The sequence below is a fragment of the Vanessa tameamea genome, chromosome 18 (genome assembly GCF_037043105.1).
Source record: "Vanessa tameamea isolate UH-Manoa-2023 chromosome 18, ilVanTame1 primary haplotype, whole genome shotgun sequence".
Taxonomy (NCBI): Eukaryota; Metazoa; Arthropoda; class Insecta; order Lepidoptera; family Nymphalidae; genus Vanessa; species Vanessa tameamea.
Window position 1 is genome coordinate 6,889,083 of NC_087326.1, and position 18,947 is coordinate 6,908,029.

The window sequence follows — 18,947 nt, forward strand, 5'->3', positions numbered from 1 at the left end:
TGTAAATACATGTAGCATTTAAAAATATAACAATTGATATGATTTTTTTTTTCAAAAGTTTTTCTTAAAATATTTCATATTTGTTCTAAAGAGTGATGTATTTTATACAGATTTAATCAAGCTACCAAGAGGCATAAAAATGTTCAACTAACATAAATCAAATTAGTCATATATTTGAATCATTTATTATTACAAACATACATTTTCATTTCTCTGAAAGAAAACAATTAAACATATATTTAATATTTTATTTTTCTCTTAGTCATTATTTTATTTCAAAAAATATTTTCACTACAACAACTAAATTCAAATTGGCTTATTGATATGTTGAATATTTATTTGATCATATATTATTAATAGTTGACATGAGGTATGTATTTATTTGAATTGCAATTATGTAACAGATTAAAATACAATATTTTTTATCATCTGTGGAATTTTCCAACAATAATATTTAATACACAAACAACATAGTATTTCATCAAAATTTTAAAAACGGAATAGGCCATAATTATTAAGCAAAGCCTCTCTATTTATACTTATTTCTAGATCATTTTTTTCATAAATTTTGAATATATAATATAACAAATATATTAAATAGACTCAAATTCATCAAGTTATATAATAATACTTGTACCAATTCACAAAATTAATGAAAAAAAAGACAAACTACAAATAATTTACAAAGATACATACTCTCATATTATATTGTGCAATATAACTCTTAAGTCTAGTCCAATTGTTTCGAATTATGAGTAAAATGTTAATGCTGTAGGTAAAGACATTTAAACATGTACATAAAATTGACCTTTGTATTCACATCCTCACTATTCAAAATTAAAATAACTTTACATATGCACAATATTTTACAGTATTTGGATAATTTATTAAAGAGAAGATAAAAGTTTTTTATATTGTACTAGTTGATGCCCTTGACTTCGCGCGCGGTTTTTACGGGTTATTCATCACGTGTTAGGCAAAAAAAAAAAGTTGTATGTTCTTTCTTGTAGTTCAAGCTTGCTTCATAGCATATTTCTTCAAATTAAGTTTTGGTTTGGCCGTGAAAAAGCAACAGACAGAGTTATTTTCGCATTTATAATATTAGTATAGATTAATATGAATTTATTATTTTATTATCATTCGTCACTTATGTTATCATTAAACAACAATAATATAATTTTTGTGTTTTGGATTGACGGGTGAGTGATGTAAACTTTGGCAAATATTTCTTACACCACCAATGACAATGAGCAGTGGTGATCACCTGGTGGTGACCCATTTGCTAGTTCTCCTACATATTATATAAAAAAAAAAGTTTTGGACAGTGTTCCTCAAACTTGAATGCATAATATATAAATATATTATGTAATATGATGAATAAAGGGAAGATGAATAGTTTTTTACTTAAGTACAAGGAATGTATGTTCAATAAAGTTGTTTTAAGGAAAATTATTGTATAACTAAACTATATTTAGTTGTATGGATTTACCAATACATGTAATGTTATGAACAAACTATTACTCCCAACTTAGTTCCAACAAAAGTTTCATTACCAAAATAAAGGTATAAGTACACAATATCCATTTTTAATTATTTATTTCTTTAAGAAATTATATTAATGACTCGGTAAATTGTCATATCCTGGCTTTGAAAGTAATGTAATTTTTTTAATTTGTTTAAAATCTACGAAAATATAGTGAAGGTCAAAGGTTTGGGATTCTTATGTATTTAAACTGAAAATAATGGAATAAAATAAAATCTCAAAATGGCAAAGAGGTGAGGAGTAAATAGCTTTAATAACTCAAATCCTCGAAGTTAAATTCGATGATTTAAAGGTAGTAAGTTCGACATCGACACAATCCTTATAATCCTTTTACTTATAAAACTTACATTGTTTGTTTTTTAGCATAATGTTTAAGCGTATTTATAGTTCTTAACAGGAAATTGTTTCACAGGCGGAGAAGCAGTTGCTGATTACAATTCAGTCGTTGAAGGCGAGAAGATAATTAAGACGGCTCTTGATAATTTTGGTCGTATTGATATCCTTATCAACAATGCCGGCATTCTACGTGATAAGAGCTTCCAAAAGATGTCCGATCAGGTACCATACCTATCATTTTTTCCTTGTTTTTGTTATGTTTTTCATATATATCTCCTTTTTCTTAGGGAGTGTCATATTTAAAACTAACACGACAGAAAAATGGGTATTTTTCTGTTGTGTTACTACGAAAATTAATTGCCAGTCCTATATAACTATTAATTAACGCAAAAAATCGCTATTGAAGTACATAAGTAAGTACATAATCTTATATTGTGTAATATTATTTCAATCAAAACTTAAGTTGGAGTCAACATTAAAACACATTTCACATATTTTTTTTCACCGGCATCACAATTGAAAGTACTAGGTCTTTACCTAGTACTTTCAATTATGTCTAGTAGTAAGGGTTATTTCTACAAGCTGAGGCAGATGAGACCAACATGATCTGGTTATGTCTTGTAAGGTTACGTATACAAATAAGTTAAAAGCCGAAATGGCCCAGTTTAACATATAAAACTTAAACAAAGATTGAGAACTAAGACTCTCGGGCAAGTACTACTGACTTTTCATCTTAATAAATCTTTTTCATTCATGATGAAAACTTCATCAGGAAACCTTCAGGGATGAAAATCACATGTGTAACCAATCAAGCAGCGTATTAAAGCAGCGGTTCCTCTTATTAAAAGTATTTTAATTAATTTAATAATTGTTAAAAACACAAAAACACGTTGTTAAATTGGAAACGAGCTATAATAAAATCTTTCACAAGATTTATGTGAACCTCATTAATTACGATCAATGTTTATGTAATCACAACAAGATACTAAATTCAAATACATCGATACTTGAATTCAGTTATGATTTACGACACAAATGACGTATTGCTTTTAAACTGCCATAATCGTGAGATAAGAGATTTATATATATAATGCTTAATATTCTTAGTACCAAGTATACTTATTTGAGTATATACTATGCCTGGGTGTATTTAATCATTTTGGAATCAAGTACCAACTCGAAAAATTATATGGTATTAGCAGTGACTCATCCCGGCTTCGCACTCGTGGAATTTACTAATAAAGAAAATGAGGAGTGCGTTTAGCAAGAAAATATTAAATAGGTATATTTATTTTATAATGAGATAATTGAATAATATAAAACTTGGTTTGAGTTAGTTTATTGTTAAATATTAACCAATTTCTAGTATATTATTTTTATGTATCACCTAAGATTGAGTTCGAGTAAGCAATGTAAGCGTACGAAAACAGTTTTTTGGTTAAAACACTGTCATTGTTCAGCCATTTTGTACTTATTATATATATACTTATTTACCATTTTGTACTTATTATATATAGTGAGTCTTTTTCCTTATCAAAATTACGTACCATTTATAGATAGTATAATTTTGTATATAGAGTATTGGCTATTCAAACGCTGTATATCCATGGATCTTCACCACTATAATGGTTTCCAATTGAATTCACTGTAATTGAGTATCCCCTTTTATAGTTTAACTAGCTTTGACAATATAACACTGTGACGTTGGCCTTCAGTAAGAGAAAAGAAAATAATAAACAGAAGCCTTAACACCGATTTCTACATTTCTGAGTCTTGACTGAAAAAAGGCGAACATAAATTTCATACTCTTGGGTGATGGATTTTCAATCTGTCTTTTGCTCATAAAGCGAAGCATTAGACCGATTTCTAATATTGAAAAGCGAACTTCGGTACGAACTTTCATCTCCTGTTCCACCCTTTTGTGTCTTTACGTCAGGGCTGCAGGAAAGGAGTAATGTACTTAACACAATTTACTAGTGTGCTAATTTTTCTCATGTAAGACATATATTAATACGATAGTATTTTCACGATGATATGATTGATGCTTGTTAAAGCCCACTTCAATGGAGTTTGTAGACATTTTTTCATTCATTTTCTTTAATCTGTTATTTTTATCCGTCAATCTGATTGTCAATCTGTTTATGATTACGACGTTACGTAAAACAGAATAATGTATGATGTACAGAATAATGTAAATAATAAGGTATGTGACGTGGACACAATTTTTTTTTTTCGCTGGAAAACGCCTTTTCGCTTTTTTCCCTTGTGTAAAAAACCAACGGTACCCAGTCTGTCTTTAAGGGCGACGTCACGGGATCGCTTGCGCATACTGCCGTGCTGTCCCGACGTTAGGCCCACCCCTGCAGGCCTCCAAATCCTAGGAGATTCTCAGAGTACAGAGACCCCTTAGTCCGGTACACTTATAACGGGAGTACAAGGTGTGCATAGCGCAGACGCCTTCTCCCCGGTGATATAGACACATGGCTAAAGGTACCATCTTATTTGATCTCATGTATAATTGGTACGACTAGGAGTTTTAAATAGGTTATATATAATAGGTTAGGTATGTTCACTGTCGCCCATTGTAATTTCCGCTGTAATAAGTATTAGGCATGCCAAATAGTTAATTTAAATTCATAATAAAAAATGGGTACAATGTATTTGAATTCAGAGGAATATGAAACATATTTCTATCGAATAAAATTTGCAAATGATGCAGCCTATATATGAGAAACATAATGTTTAAAATATTAAGAATAATATAATATTAATTACAAATTTAAGATTAAATTTGACTCTCTTTTAATATCACCATGATGTTAAGCGATTTGGATAAAATTTAAAGGCTTCCAGACTTTCGAAGCGAAAGGATTTTTTTAAAACATTGAAGTATACTTGGCACGTAGTCCATGTCGTATGTTATTGTGCATAAAATTGCTACCTATAAATGCAGTTATAGTCCATAGACCCCCTAGTCCATTGTCTCAGGTGATATGATGCTTTCCTGTATTAAAGGTATAAGCTCTATTCAATTTGTGCAATTGAATAACAAACATCCAAACATACATTTTCACATTTATAATATTAGTAGGATTTAATAAATATTTATATGTTTTCGCATATTTGGTTTTAATAAATGCGATCTCATATAACTTGCAATCTATTTTCCCCATGACACACACCGTAACATGTGTAACGTAATATTATGAGGATGAAGATTTTCCAATAAAATGTTCTTTATAAACTGAAGAATGAGACACGTCTCGTAACAACCAGAACCGGTCTTAACTATCTAGGAGTCCGGAGCTCGACATGCATTCGGCGCCTTTTTATTTATATGACCAGGGTCGGGCTGGGAAGGTCCAAGGCGGCCCTTAGAAAACATAGGACGACCCTTTTTTTCGTAGCGAGCGTATTTGCAGCGAGGCGAGGACCGACTCTAAAGATATGCATAGAGTATTGAGTGTATGTAGGACGGGAGGCAGGAGACTCAACATCTCGGCGCGCCGCAAATTTGGCGCCCTGGGCCGTCGCCCCATTGGGCCCCTCCCTAACGCCGGTGCTGGTAACAACTGGATATTCAGTTATCTTACGATTAATAAACTGAAATTATGATATATCAGTAAAGATTAGGCTTACATAATACAAACGTTGGCAAATTGAAGATAATCGGATGGGTATTTTTTTATCCTTATCTACTGTTATATGTTCGGGTAACACTAGCGGAGATAAGATTTGACGATATTGTTAGTGACCTTCTCGAAACTTGTGTAATATTTTTTTACGATATAAATTTATTTAAATGGATTATGTTTATGTATTATTTTAGACGAATTCTTTTCCGATCTAATATCTCAAAGATGATAAATTTTTGAGGCGCTAAAACACATTTGAGCAGTCCAAAATGAATCGGCGAAACGCAATATCTATAATCTAGCATTACACCAAATAAAAATATAAAAAGGCTACCAACGAAACACTTTTTTTATTAAACATGATCAATTTTTATCAAACCTTAATGTAAAAAATACTGATATTTAGGTACTTTTACACATGTACCCTAATAAATGTGTCGAGCCTGAGAGTAATGTTGAAACAGAAAAACTGTTTATTTGTTTTTTATTTTATAACCTCTCAATTCCGCATACATTACGGATATGGACGGCTCTCGTACATAATATATTATGTTATATTTACATCCTTAAGTAATGTAGGTAATGGCAAAATGTAATGGGTAAATAATTTGAAATAATCAGCTAACAATAAATCCTGTGTACAGGAAAATTAGTAATTTACATCTGTAATCTTTATTGTAATGCTCATTGAAAAAATTACTAAACCAATGCACATAAAATTTATAATAGAGGATGCAACGCGTTTCGTAGAAAATTTTGGTATATAATATACCATAATATCAAGTATTCGTAGTATTTTGTGGGGAGTAATTCTAAAGCACGGATTAGATCGACGGACGAAATTCAGTAGGCTACGAATAAGTAGCAAAGTAAATGTATGAATGATAGACACTGGTGTTTTAATAAAAAAACGTTGATACCAATTACAATATTAAGAACGTTTCTAATTTGTCAAGCTACAGTATTTATATAACTATTTCTAACTATCCGGAAGGGTATTCACTCATAGCATGTTCTCCCGCCCAGCTCAGTACCAATGTTATGTTTATATTTAATAACTTTCGTCTAGGATTGGGATTTGGTGCACGCAGTCCATCTTAAGGGTGCGTTCAAGACCACGCAAGTTGCATGGGAAACGTTCAAGAAACAGAAGTTTGGTCGTGTCATAATGACCTCGAGTAACGCTGGTCTGCTTGGAAACTTTGGACAAGCTAACTACAGGTAAATTATAATATAATATTGATTTCAGGAGCGGATTTAAGTTAGATTGCGACCTAGTCCTTCCCGGATATGGTGGACATCTTATTTTTTAATACTATACTTTATTTTTAAAGTTCGGAACTTATGAAGATGTTTGTTTAATTAGTTAGAATATAAAGGTTGATTATTTTGTGTTGTGGTGTAATAATGAAAGATTTCCTTTACCGTCTTTTCGTCAGGCAACATGATGTTTGTATGAAAACATCTTGACGTTTTTTTCCTTCCTCACTTTGTTTTACTGCATTGTAAATTATTAAGTCTTATTTGAAAAGGCAATATATTTTTAGTTTTTTTTTTTTAATTTGTGTTCATATTTTCCATGAATTCCGGTAACTTCTTACGAAAAGATGGATTAAAATATTTAAAAAAATTACGATGCTTGATTATACCTTTTACAATCAATAAATTAAAATTAATTCATTTAATTATAGTGCCGCAAAAATGGGCCTCGTCGGTCTGGCGAGCACGTTGTCTATCGAAGGCGCGAAGTACAACATCAAAGTGAACACCATCGTGCCGACCGCAGCGTCCCGTCTCACGGAAGACATCCTCCCTCCAGACATGTACCAGGCCATGAAGCCTGAACTCATCGCTCCTGTTGTTGTGAGTTTATCTATATAAATATACATATGTGGAATAGTTCCAATAGAACTTCCATTAGCAACCGAAACAGCATACCTATACTTAAACAAAGTTACGTTCTTCTGTCTGTTTTCGGCCACAGAAAATTATCCAAACAGACTAGCCAGCTGTGAATATTATGCGTGATTTTGTGTGCAAGTCTACTGTCTTCTAAATCTTAATTCTTATTTATCTTACACACGAATTATGAAAATATTGGAGATGATCATTGACTAATAAAAAAAATAAACTTTTTTTTTTAAATACTTTATTGACCAACACAAAGTAAATAGGACAAAAGGCGGACTTATTGCCTGAAGGCGTTCTCTGCCAGTTAACCTTTAGGTCAAACAGAAAACCATGAAGGCGGTAATTAATAATTAATCTTTTATTTTACTACTGTTTTATTCGAGTGTATTGTGTACGGTCAGGGTTAAGTTACGCTAAACTTGTGTGAACTCAAGTGATAAAAATTATCTGTAATGTGAATAACCGTTGGACACAAGAGCAGCCAGGATATCAAATAAAACGCGATACGTTTCAATTTCATAATTACAAAATTTAACTTTTGATTCATTAATATTCAAAGTAATAATAACTCGTTTACGAATATATTTAATTCATGTGAACTAAAATATAAAAAAACGGTCATTATGAATTGCCCAAGCCAAGTAGGTAACAATAGGTAGGTAGCAGTAATTTGTTGTTTTATTTTTATATGATACGTTCAGAGATATTGTTTGACTGAGAATTATTTAATTCAGTTATTACCACGGATTGAATTTGTGTTTACTATAACTTTACCCCACTCTACCTTTTGTTTATGATCTGTTAATTTCACATGCCTATCTCTGAGAATTATTATTTCATATATTTATTGGAACGAATTTATTTTACGCGGCTTACAGTAGAGGCTGGCTGAAATCATCACCTTTCTCTTATATAATTTAAACTTATGCTATATTAATATTGTTATTATTTTAATTCACATTATCATTATTTATTTCCTTTAAGTTATTCTCAAACGTTAATTATGTCTACGATTTAATTAATATACTGCGAAAGCGACTTCGTTCCAACCGGGTCTCCCATAACAAATGTTTTTTTTATCTGTAGTAAGTACGCGCGTAATGTAACATTCTGCTAGTGAGGTGAAACGAGAGATTATGATGTTACATGACAAGTGTTCACTTGATACACTAGCTATATTTGATTTTTACTGTTATATATAATTTTTTCACTTTTTATCTTAATTGTATTTAAATTATTTTGTTTTGCTTTAGCTTAGTGCATGCTGTGGTCGAATATAATTGAAGGAGCACACGACTTGTAACCTTTATATTGTTTAATTTTAAGAATATGTATTTAGTGTGTATCTTTTGTTGGAGACTCGTAAATTAAATTTAAAAAAAAATGTTACATTAGTGATGCACTCAAAAAAATCAAAATATTCTTTATTCGAGTATGCTCATAAAAGCAAGCTTTTGAATCGTATAACAGCGTTGAAAGTGTAAAGTAGATTCAACCGAGAAAAACCGACCAGAAACTCAGTAGTTTTACTCATTTACATCATTTTAATTACATAGTATGTCAGTAAGGTACAATTAAATTTTTACATCCTGCCTGGAAATCAATTTATAAAAAAGTACAGGTTTTTTTATCTTTAATATAATCTTGTATTGAGTAGTATGGCTTACTTATCAATGCTTTATAAATGCGCTTTAATATTTTTTAGTTGTGTTGGTAATATGTTCGCCTCGACTATTCACTGGTGTAAAACATTACATACGAATACTGTGAATAAATAAAATTATCTTGGGTTAGATGATAAAGAAAAAGTTCTTTATGACTTTGTTTATATGTATTTAGCGCAACAATGATAACATTTATTATTGTTCTGTAAAGTTGTAATACTTTCGAGTAATGAAACAGCTACATATTTCTTTTATTCTTTTAAAGTGAGCAATTTTTTGGAAGTAACTGCCCCTTTCGAGGCTTTCTTTCGTTTGATTATAATGAAATAAAAACTTTTATATATATTTCCGTACCGCGCAACTGATCTTCATAACTATTGATATATATATATATATATGTATATATATATATAGTTGTAGAAGTTGACAAAGAAATTTCGTACGGCGTTGCAACGTATCTCGATGAGATGAGATTAGCTGGTATATATGGATACTTATGTAATTAATTTATTTATTTAATTATTTTTATAATGCACACCAACGACGAATTCATAAGTAATGACTGTGTGTGCAATGTATAAATTAAAAATCTGTTTGAATATGTCATTAATAGCTATGCACAACATTTGTAGGAAGACTTATTCAAACTTCGTCGTTAATTTTTTTTAACTTAATATTGCGGTTATTGGTGTAGTATTGTATTTAATTTACTATGCGGATTCGAGTGTGTTATTTATTATGTCTTGTTTTTTAATTGTCAGGCGTACATGTCCCACGAATCGTTCGAAGACAGCGGTTTAATCATCGACTCCACGCTCGGTTTCGCGACGAAGGCTCATCTCATTAGATCTCAAGGAGCTCCTTTAAGGTAAGATTTGGATTTGATGACGTATGATTCAATCTGTTGTTTCGTTTACTTACGGTCAATTCAATTAATTTATTTCTGTGAAACGAATTTGGAGGATACAGACGTATCCGACTATATTAAGCGTATGCAACAAATATACAGGGAAAAAAATGCAGTTTGTCTTTTAAAAATAACAAAAGTCAATTTCATAATATATATACCTAGTTAGCTCTATTCACTAACGAAACCGAGCCCTTACACAAATCTTAAAAAAAGGTAATCAAATAATATATTTATGTATCATGATAGTATATTTATGTAGTTTTTACTCTTATTATAATCGTCTGAAGCACTCTTAAAACATCTTGTAACCACGATTCTAGTGAGTGCCGATAGTTTAAGAGTGTCACAGAGTGTGTAGAACATATGGATCTTAGCCGAAGATCCGGGTACTCAGCGGTTAAGGGAAATGTCGTGGTAACTTGCATGTCTATTCACCAGCCGACAATCGAGCAGAATAATCCATATGAACTAAAAAAATGTTACTCGTTATTAGGAAGTATAAACTTTCCCTTTGCCCGACTGTTTGTAGAGGTTTTACTCATTTTTTCCGCGCCTATTTGTTATATGATTTTTTTATAATCTATTTCGCGAAATTGTGAACGGTGAGCTAACTTACAAAAAGAGGTATAATTTTAATAGTTTATAATATGTCGGTTAGGTTAGAGTTTTTATAATTTACCCAAAATTAATCTCGATAGATTATAAATAACCGATAAATTAAAGTATGTTTCGGTTTACTCTCTGTTGACAGTTTACAATCTCGCGAAAAAGATTATATTCTAACGGTAGTTACAATTTTACGGCGATACAGACGTCCTTCTATGAGATAGTGTTTACAAGTTATTACGTAAATGGTAATGATTAGGTGGTCTTAGGCTGGATGATATCATAAGATAACATAATTTCATAATAAGACGTTCATTATTTAATATTTGCAATAAATAAATACGACTACCTTCGTGGTCGAGTAGTGTGTACACCGGTTTTCATGGGTACGCCACTCCGATGTCTCGGGTTCGATTCTCGGCCGAGTCGATGTAGAAAAAGTTCATTAGTTTTCTATGTTGTCTTGGGTCTGGGTGTTTGTGGTACCGTCGTTACATCTGATTTTCTATAAAACAAGTGCTTTAGCTACATACATTGGGATCAGAGTAATATATGTGGTGTTGTCCAATAGTTAGTTAGCTATTTAAAAATAAATCTAAACATAAATAGCGTAATAGTTTACAGGCCGCCTAGCGATGTAAAAAGTTGCAGGTTCGTTCCTCATCCCTTGGACTATTGTTCCCACACCTAGCCAAAACTTTAAGCTTAGTTGGAGGTGTAAACGATACTATTAGCAATCCCATGAAATGGGGGCATTGTAACTATCTTTAAAAAAATAAATAATAATGTTTACTATTAATAATATACAGGAGGAAGCCAACAGATCCTGTAACGATCGAATCGGTCAAGGAAAAATGGGGCGAAGTGGTTAACATGAATGGTGCGAGACGAATTGATAAGATCGCCGAGGTCACCGTTGACTTGGTTGAGAAACTACAGGTAATTACAAATAATTATGTAGTAAATAATACTTAATGGTAGGGGAATGTGGAAACCCTGAGTAGGTACCATCCAGTCGTCACATATTCTACTACCGGACAGTAACTAGTATGGTTGTGTTCCTCTTTGAAGGGTGAGTGTACCGTTACAACTATAGGCACAAGACATTATCTTAGGTGCCAAGGTTGGTAGCGCAGTGGCGGTGTAGTGAATGGTTAAACTTTCTTACAATACCAATGACTATAGGTGGTGGTGACCACTTGTCATGAGGCGTCCCGTTTGCTTTCAATCAACTCACAACTTACAGAGAAGTTACAAGTTACTTTAGGTACAATATTTCGTCATATATTTTATTATATAATACTTATGTATACGATTTACAAAGTTACAACTAGCAGAATTTCCTGTTAGTGATTTTAAACAGGAAATATAATAACGAATGTTAGGAATATGTTGAAAATGCTTTAATTTCAAACGATGTATATAAAACTATGAAGAAAACGTTTAAAAGAACAGCAGTGGACATATGATAAGACTATGTTTTATACGTTCATTTCAATTTTATATAGTTTATTATTTGTTATATTTCGAACATTTTTTTATTGGTAACAATGAAGCTCTTCAATAGCTACCAAACAAAAGGAAGTCGTTTGACAAACAGAAAAGAAAATTTGCTGAATTATTTTGTTTTTTTTTTTCCTGATATGAGCTGGCGGATGGGCAATCCGTATCTATACCCAGGCGGGCCTGCACAAACCCGCTACCAAAGCAAAATACATAATCAAGCTTTCTTGTAAAGACAAGAAGGCTTGATTACATATAAATATGTTTTTAAATCTGCTAAAGAAACCATCCATGATGATGGGTTCGTTCGAGTTTATGTCTTATTTGTGTTAAACTTTTATCATTTCTTTCAAATATTCGTTTTAGGAATTTGAAGAGCGCAGTAAGTTAGATACGGATCGTGAATCGTACTGGGCGACCTACAAATATAATTCCAAGGACCTCGTCTGCTACGCGCTCGGAAGTAAGATCATAAGTTTTTATTACACTTTAAATTTAATTGTATTTCAACCACGATAACATTTTTATTTTGGCCGTCGTTTCCATCGATGTACATCTACCGTGGTCAAGAGATGATTAATCTCCAGAAATCTGTTGTGTTGAGCAGCACGGTGGAATAAGTTCCTTAAACGAAGAAGATTTCTTAGCCCAGTAGTGGGACATTTACTGGCTGTTGCTTTGCTTTTTTGACTTATTTCGTAATGCAGATACAAAATTTAAAAATACAGTTCTTGTAACGCTGTTTAAAGTTAGACTAAATAATAATTTAGCTTTAGCTGATCGCTTATTGGTTGTTTATTACGTTATTGGTTACCATCGACCAATGACAATTCAGATTGGTATATGAATTGTTGGTCGATACCAACTTATGGAATTAATTTAATATTAATGAATCAATCAATCGTTTAGGAAACTGAAGATTAATCTAAATAAATACAGAAGTGGCGATATAAAGATATAGTCTAAATTGTATTAATAAACATCTAGAGGTTAAGGAACCCAGCAAAAGTTGTTTTTTTTTTTAAATTCTAGTACATATTTGCTGAAAAATATCAAATTAAAAATTCCATATTTAAATAGCGCGCGAAAACGCTAATTTGACAATATGGCGCTACAATGGGGTCGGTGACGTCACTTGCCTGTATTGTAATATGTGGCATATAATCCACATACAGTAGGCAATCGAGGTTAACAAGCAATTGACATCATCATAAGCCCGACCAATCAGGAGCGTTTTATGTCACGTGACAAACGTTTAAAAAAAATGCATTTTAATTTGTGGATTTTTGAATAAATTAATTATTATTTTCAACTTTCGTTAATAAATAACTATTTTCAAACTCATAATATATACTGATTACAATAATTGACTAAATAATAATATATTATACTTTTACAGTCGGAGCATCCGTTGTTAACGAATCGGACCTCAGGTTCCTCTATGAGAGCCACGAGAATTTCACGGCTCTACCGACCTTCTTCATCCTCCCTGGAATGGTCATGGAATCGCCTGTGATTTCTCAGGCCATGCCGCCAGGCAAACACGCTGACTTCACCAACGTGAGTATCGAGTTGTGTTGTATATTTAACAGATTGAACTTGAACTTAGGGCAACCAAGACAGCACTGACACAAAGTATTTCACATGGCACTTTGCCAAATCGATTGTAGAATCCGTTTTTGTCCGATTGATTTTGTCGAATATTGTAAATTTAAAGTTTACCTAGAGCTAAACCGCTTTACTCGCACGAAATTTATAAATGCGTTATAATTTTACTAGTTATTTGATTTTATAAATTAATCTATAAAGGATCATTTTTGTATTTTGTTTTTTAAATAAATATATTCGTTGCTAGATTCTTCACGGAGAGCAGTACATCGAGTTTGTCGATCAGTTCCCCGGCAACGAGGGAGAGTTCACCATCCGCAACTACGTCGTCGACGTGCTCGACAAGGGCTCCAGCGCCGTCGCCATCGTCAACAGTGAGTAATATATCCCAATATTATATTTTTGTACAAAGCTCACCAAATTTGAATACACCGTCCCGTTCCGCAGGCGAGGTGTTCCAGGACCGGCAGCTGGTGCTGCGCACGCAGCAGCACATCTTCGTGCTGGGGCAGGGCGGGTTCGGCGGCGCGCGCAACAGCTCGCGCGCCGCGGGCGTGCAGAGCGCGCCGCGCCGCGAGCCCGACGCGCGCGTCACGCAGCGCACCGCCGACGACCAGGCCGCGCTCTACCGGTACGCACTATGTGGTATTTGTTGACTGCCTCCGTTGGTCTAGTGGCTCGACAAGAGGCCCCTGATCCCGAGGTTCTGATTTCAAACCCAGTTGGGGCCGATAATATATATTTATAGATGAATGCCTAATAAATAGATATATTACTTATTTTTTGACCCATTTACCTAAAACCATTCAGTTTGTTATTTATAGTTCGAACTTTTAATGCATAAACTAAAAAGCTATTTTATTTCAGATTGTCTGGAGACTTGAACCCACTCCACATTGACCCTAATGTGGCTACAGCTAGTGGACACCCAAAGCCTATTCTTCACGGACTGGCATCTCTTGGATTCTCTGTGAGACACATTCTAGCTAAGTGAGTTGAATATTAAGTCGAATAATTTGTTACGGATTTACTAAAAATCCACTGAATATTTTCTGCTAACTACGAGTGGGAAGCATTTAAAGATGACATCCCAAGCATTGCTGTGCATCGTTTAACATATGATCATAATATTTTATCCTTATCTAATTACATTATTTATACCTATTCTTGCTACAAAGAAATATCCTTCCTAATTGTATTCCTATTAAAACAAAATATTTTTAACTTTGATGACTGAAGCATATATAACATATTGATGATTAATATGTTATTTATATATTTTGTTTCACCTAAGTTATCAATTTTTAGTAACATTTAATATCTATTAAATGTTACTTATACAATAATATCTATTTTGTGTTGATATGATGACATGATGACACAATATGATGATTTTTAAGGTTTCCAGATGAGATCTCTTGTAAGAAATTATAGGATGATTAATTTCTTACAAGAGATCTCATCTTTTTATTATATATATTGTACAAGAATAAATAAAATAATTATTTATTTATTATTAAACAGATACGCTGGAAATGACCCTTCAAACTTCAAGGCGATAAAGGCACGCTTTGCTAAGCCTGTCCTACCTGGACAAACCCTCATCACAGAAATGTGGCTAGAAGGAAAGCGCGTGCACTTCCAGACCAAGCTCAAGGAGACAGACAGTGTTGTTATTGCAGGTATATTATGTATTCTTAGACAAAAAATACTAGAGTATTGCATAAATGTTATCCTTGTTTCTTATATATAGATTTTTAATGAAAAAATTAATTAAAGTGAGAAATTTATAAACAGACTGTTTACGATTTCTAATACATGTAATATATAGATATATACGGGGTTATTGGTAATTCGACGTATTCCCGTTAGGAGGTGATAGGGGTGATTATTTGCGATAATTTTAACCACCATATGCATGTAGCAAATGTTAACCATTTTTGATTTATAACGTTTTTTTCGATTTTTTCAAAATAAGTCAAAAATGGAACTTCAAAAATTTATTTAAAAAAAGTATCAATGAAAATCTATTTTTTTCTTCTGATTTATAAAAACGTATAAACACTGGTTTTTTGTCAATAATAAAACAATAATTATCAGTCCAAATTTAAAAATGCGAGATGGAAAAAGGTATTATTTCAAATTTTGTTTCCACAAAAATGCCTTAAAAACAAAAAAAAACGTTATGAAACTAAAATACAAATTTAAAATAAAAGTTAGAATTCAACTACCGATTTTTTTTAAATTATTCCGCATCATATTTGATGCGCTTTTTTTTATTCTTATTTTGGGGTGTTCCGCGGATGATACAGGCGAGACGGCGTAAACTAGGGATTTCATGAACCATTACCAATAACCTGTATATAAGAAAGTTTTACCTAGCTAACTAATTAATTAATATCTTTTTTTTATCATAGGAGCCTATGTTGACCTGAAGAATGTTGTCAAGGATGGTAACTCATCTCCTACCACACAATCAGCACCATCATCTAGCAACTTAAAGAGTGACTCCTTGTTTGCTAAGATTGAAGATGGTATCAAGGCTAATCCAGATAAAGCGAAGAGTGTAGGTGCTGTGTTCCTGTACAACATAACAGAGAATGGAAAGACTGTGAAGCAATGGAGTAAGTATTCAAAATATATTCTGTTATTTTCTTTTTGCATGACACATTATAGAAATTGTCAAATAGTTAAGTTGAATAAATAAAAAAATACATCAAGATATTTTTGGTCAACAGTTATGTTTTTTACTATTCCATATTAAAGAATAATTTTTAAACATTGAGTATATATTCTCTAACTATGTGAACAGGGCCGAGACCACCCAGTAGTTAGTCTTAATCAATGATTGTACTTTCAAACTCAGGCAAGTAACACAGATTTTTTTAAAATTAAAATCGTGGTTTATGCTGATGGTACTTTGAAAGGAAACCTGTGTATGTTTGATGAAAGACTTTCACATTTGTATCCACCAACCCAAATTTGTGGTGGGACATTAATTTCAGGTTTAAATCTCTTATAAACTTCTGGTTTTAATTCCACACTTTATTTTGTTCACAGCACTTGACTTAAAATCAGGTTTGACTGTATATCAAGGAGAACCAAAAACAGGAAAGGCTGACACAACAATGACAGTATCCGATAACGATCTCATGGATATTGCAGCTGGTACACTCAGCCCACAAGTTGCCTATCTGAAGGGAAAAATTAAGATCGCTGGCAACATCATGTTAGCTCAGAAATTGGGCCCTCTCTTGAAGAGTGGAGCCAAATTATAAAAGAACAAAAAAAGTTTATTTCTGTATAAATATGTTTTTATATGTATTTAATATATTTTATTTAAGATGGGTGTTAAGAAAACTATTAAAATTATGTTATAGTTTGATTTGAATTATTACAAGCTATGTATTTAAAAAATATTTGGCATCATAAATAATTTACTGTCAGATTATTTGAAAAAGATATGTGATGATTTTATCTTGACTGCATCATTCCTATATTTTCTAAAACACAAATTCTATGTCAAATATTGAAATTACATGTACGAAATTAAAAGGAAAGACACAAATAATTTAAAACAAAAAATTAATATAATTTATTTTAAGAGATATTATGTTTACAATCAGATAATGTTATCTTTATATAATTGTTATTCATTCCAGATAAAGATTGAATTAAGGTGATGGAATAATAAAATGTATTTCATAAATGTTGTTTAAATCTCTGGCACGAGTTTTCCTTGTAGCAATAGTTCCGCTTCTCTAACTTCACTTTCCCATGCAGTTTTCATTTGTGGCTGTGATGTTAAATCAACAAATTTTATAGCTTGGACTTCAGGCAATCCTCTTGTTTTCGTTGCTATGCCTAATATGCAACAGTAAGTTCCTGTAGTGATAAGTTTATGTCAGTAATCAGATCCAGGGAGATACCTAATTTAACCTATTCAATTATCCATAAACAATCAAATAAGCTAGAGTTAAAATGGACCAATTACATAATAGTTACTCGGTAATTATTTGCTGGAAATTTTAAGTACTAGGAGCACAATAGGTATAGTAATTATTTGCTGTGTATTTAATATATTTAACTTAACATTTATCAAATTGTTTACTAAACACAGAAGATAATGTCATGAAATACATAAAAGTAGTTTTATGTTTTAAATGCCATCTAGAAATTTTATATGTACACATTTCTCAGACAAATTATCACCTTTACGTAAAGAAGTCTTATCCACAACTCCATCAGCTGATTGGCATTTTACAACTTTTACTCTTCCAGATATGTCAGAAATAATTAATATATCATTTCCAACTGTTTGCTCAATAGTGCCTTGTATCCACACGTCAAGAGGTGGTGGTTTGTCAATAAGATCTTTGTTTAAATATTTTTTTGGATTAAAGGGTGCTTTATTATCAATCATGATATGTTTGTCCTATTTAATTTGTTCAAAGCATTATGTTGTTGAACTTAGAAGTAGCTACAGAAAAAAATATCTGTCGACTTTAAAACAATAATGTGCTAAGGATAAAATTAGATGTATTTGTAAGATACTTCTAAATTACAAAAAAAAAACCAAAGATCATATAATTTTATCTTATACAATAAATTAAAGTCAATTAAAGTTAATAAACTTAAGCAAGTTTTAAAATAGTTAATTTTTACAACAGCAATTCGAAAAGGATCAATTTGACATTTTTGTGACAAATGACAATATCAGTTGCTACTTGCCAGTTAAGTGACGTAAATATATTTGAAACGAATTCTAATAGTTTTGCCCAATTTAAATAAAACGAGGAGCTTATATGTTTGACGCGTTTGTGTATATAAAATAGTAGTACTCGAGTAAAAATTTTAAGGGTGAAGTAAAAAAAGTTAGAAGGTTTTTGTAAGTCACTCGACAAGCCCAGATTTAAATTCTATCCTATGAAATTTTAGGCACAGAAATATACAAAGAGTGATAATCCTTTCCTAGACAACCGTAAAACTTTTCCTGAACTTATTATTTTTTCTCCGATTTTTTTATTATTATTTTTAAATCATCGAGTAGTAGATGCAGTAAAATTAAATAATGCTATACTCAAGATACAGAGGTGAATTTATTTTTTTTCGAGTTATAGACTCAATATGTATAATGTGAAAAATATTTCTTAGAAGAATATTGATTATTTCAGCATAGGTTGACATGTTCTAGAAGTAGAAATATTGGGGCTAGAAACAAGGATTTCTTT

At 31.9% G+C, this 18,947-nt stretch overlaps 1 protein-coding gene and 1 long non-coding RNA gene across 2 annotated transcripts in view; one reads left to right on the forward strand and one right to left on the reverse strand.

Moving 5' to 3' along the window:
• LOC113397091 (peroxisomal multifunctional enzyme type 2) overlaps positions 1–17,425 on the forward strand; it is a 58,367-nt gene extending 40,942 nt beyond the window's left edge. Inside the window, exons 3-15 of the mRNA XM_064217646.1 lie at positions 1,956–2,101; positions 6,584–6,735; positions 7,206–7,377; positions 9,851–9,957; positions 11,415–11,544; positions 12,475–12,571; positions 13,508–13,668; positions 13,964–14,090; positions 14,164–14,347; positions 14,584–14,706; positions 15,241–15,398; positions 16,134–16,340; positions 16,777–17,425. Of these exons, the coding sequence (XP_064073716.1) occupies positions 1,956–2,101; positions 6,584–6,735; positions 7,206–7,377; positions 9,851–9,957; positions 11,415–11,544; positions 12,475–12,571; positions 13,508–13,668; positions 13,964–14,090; positions 14,164–14,347; positions 14,584–14,706; positions 15,241–15,398; positions 16,134–16,340; positions 16,777–16,994 (1,982 nt within the window). The 3' untranslated portion in view covers positions 16,995–17,425. The remainder of the gene's footprint in view (positions 1–1,955; positions 2,102–6,583; positions 6,736–7,205; positions 7,378–9,850; positions 9,958–11,414; positions 11,545–12,474; positions 12,572–13,507; positions 13,669–13,963; positions 14,091–14,163; positions 14,348–14,583; positions 14,707–15,240; positions 15,399–16,133; positions 16,341–16,776) is intronic.
• Positions 17,294–18,283, reverse strand: LOC113397140 (uncharacterized). Its single transcript, XR_010309420.1, has 2 exons — positions 17,929–18,283; positions 17,294–17,601 (listed from the first exon to the last, which is right to left on the reverse strand). It is a non-coding gene; the product is annotated as an uncharacterized LOC113397140 (long non-coding RNA).
• Between the last annotated feature and the right edge of the window lie 664 nt (positions 18,284–18,947).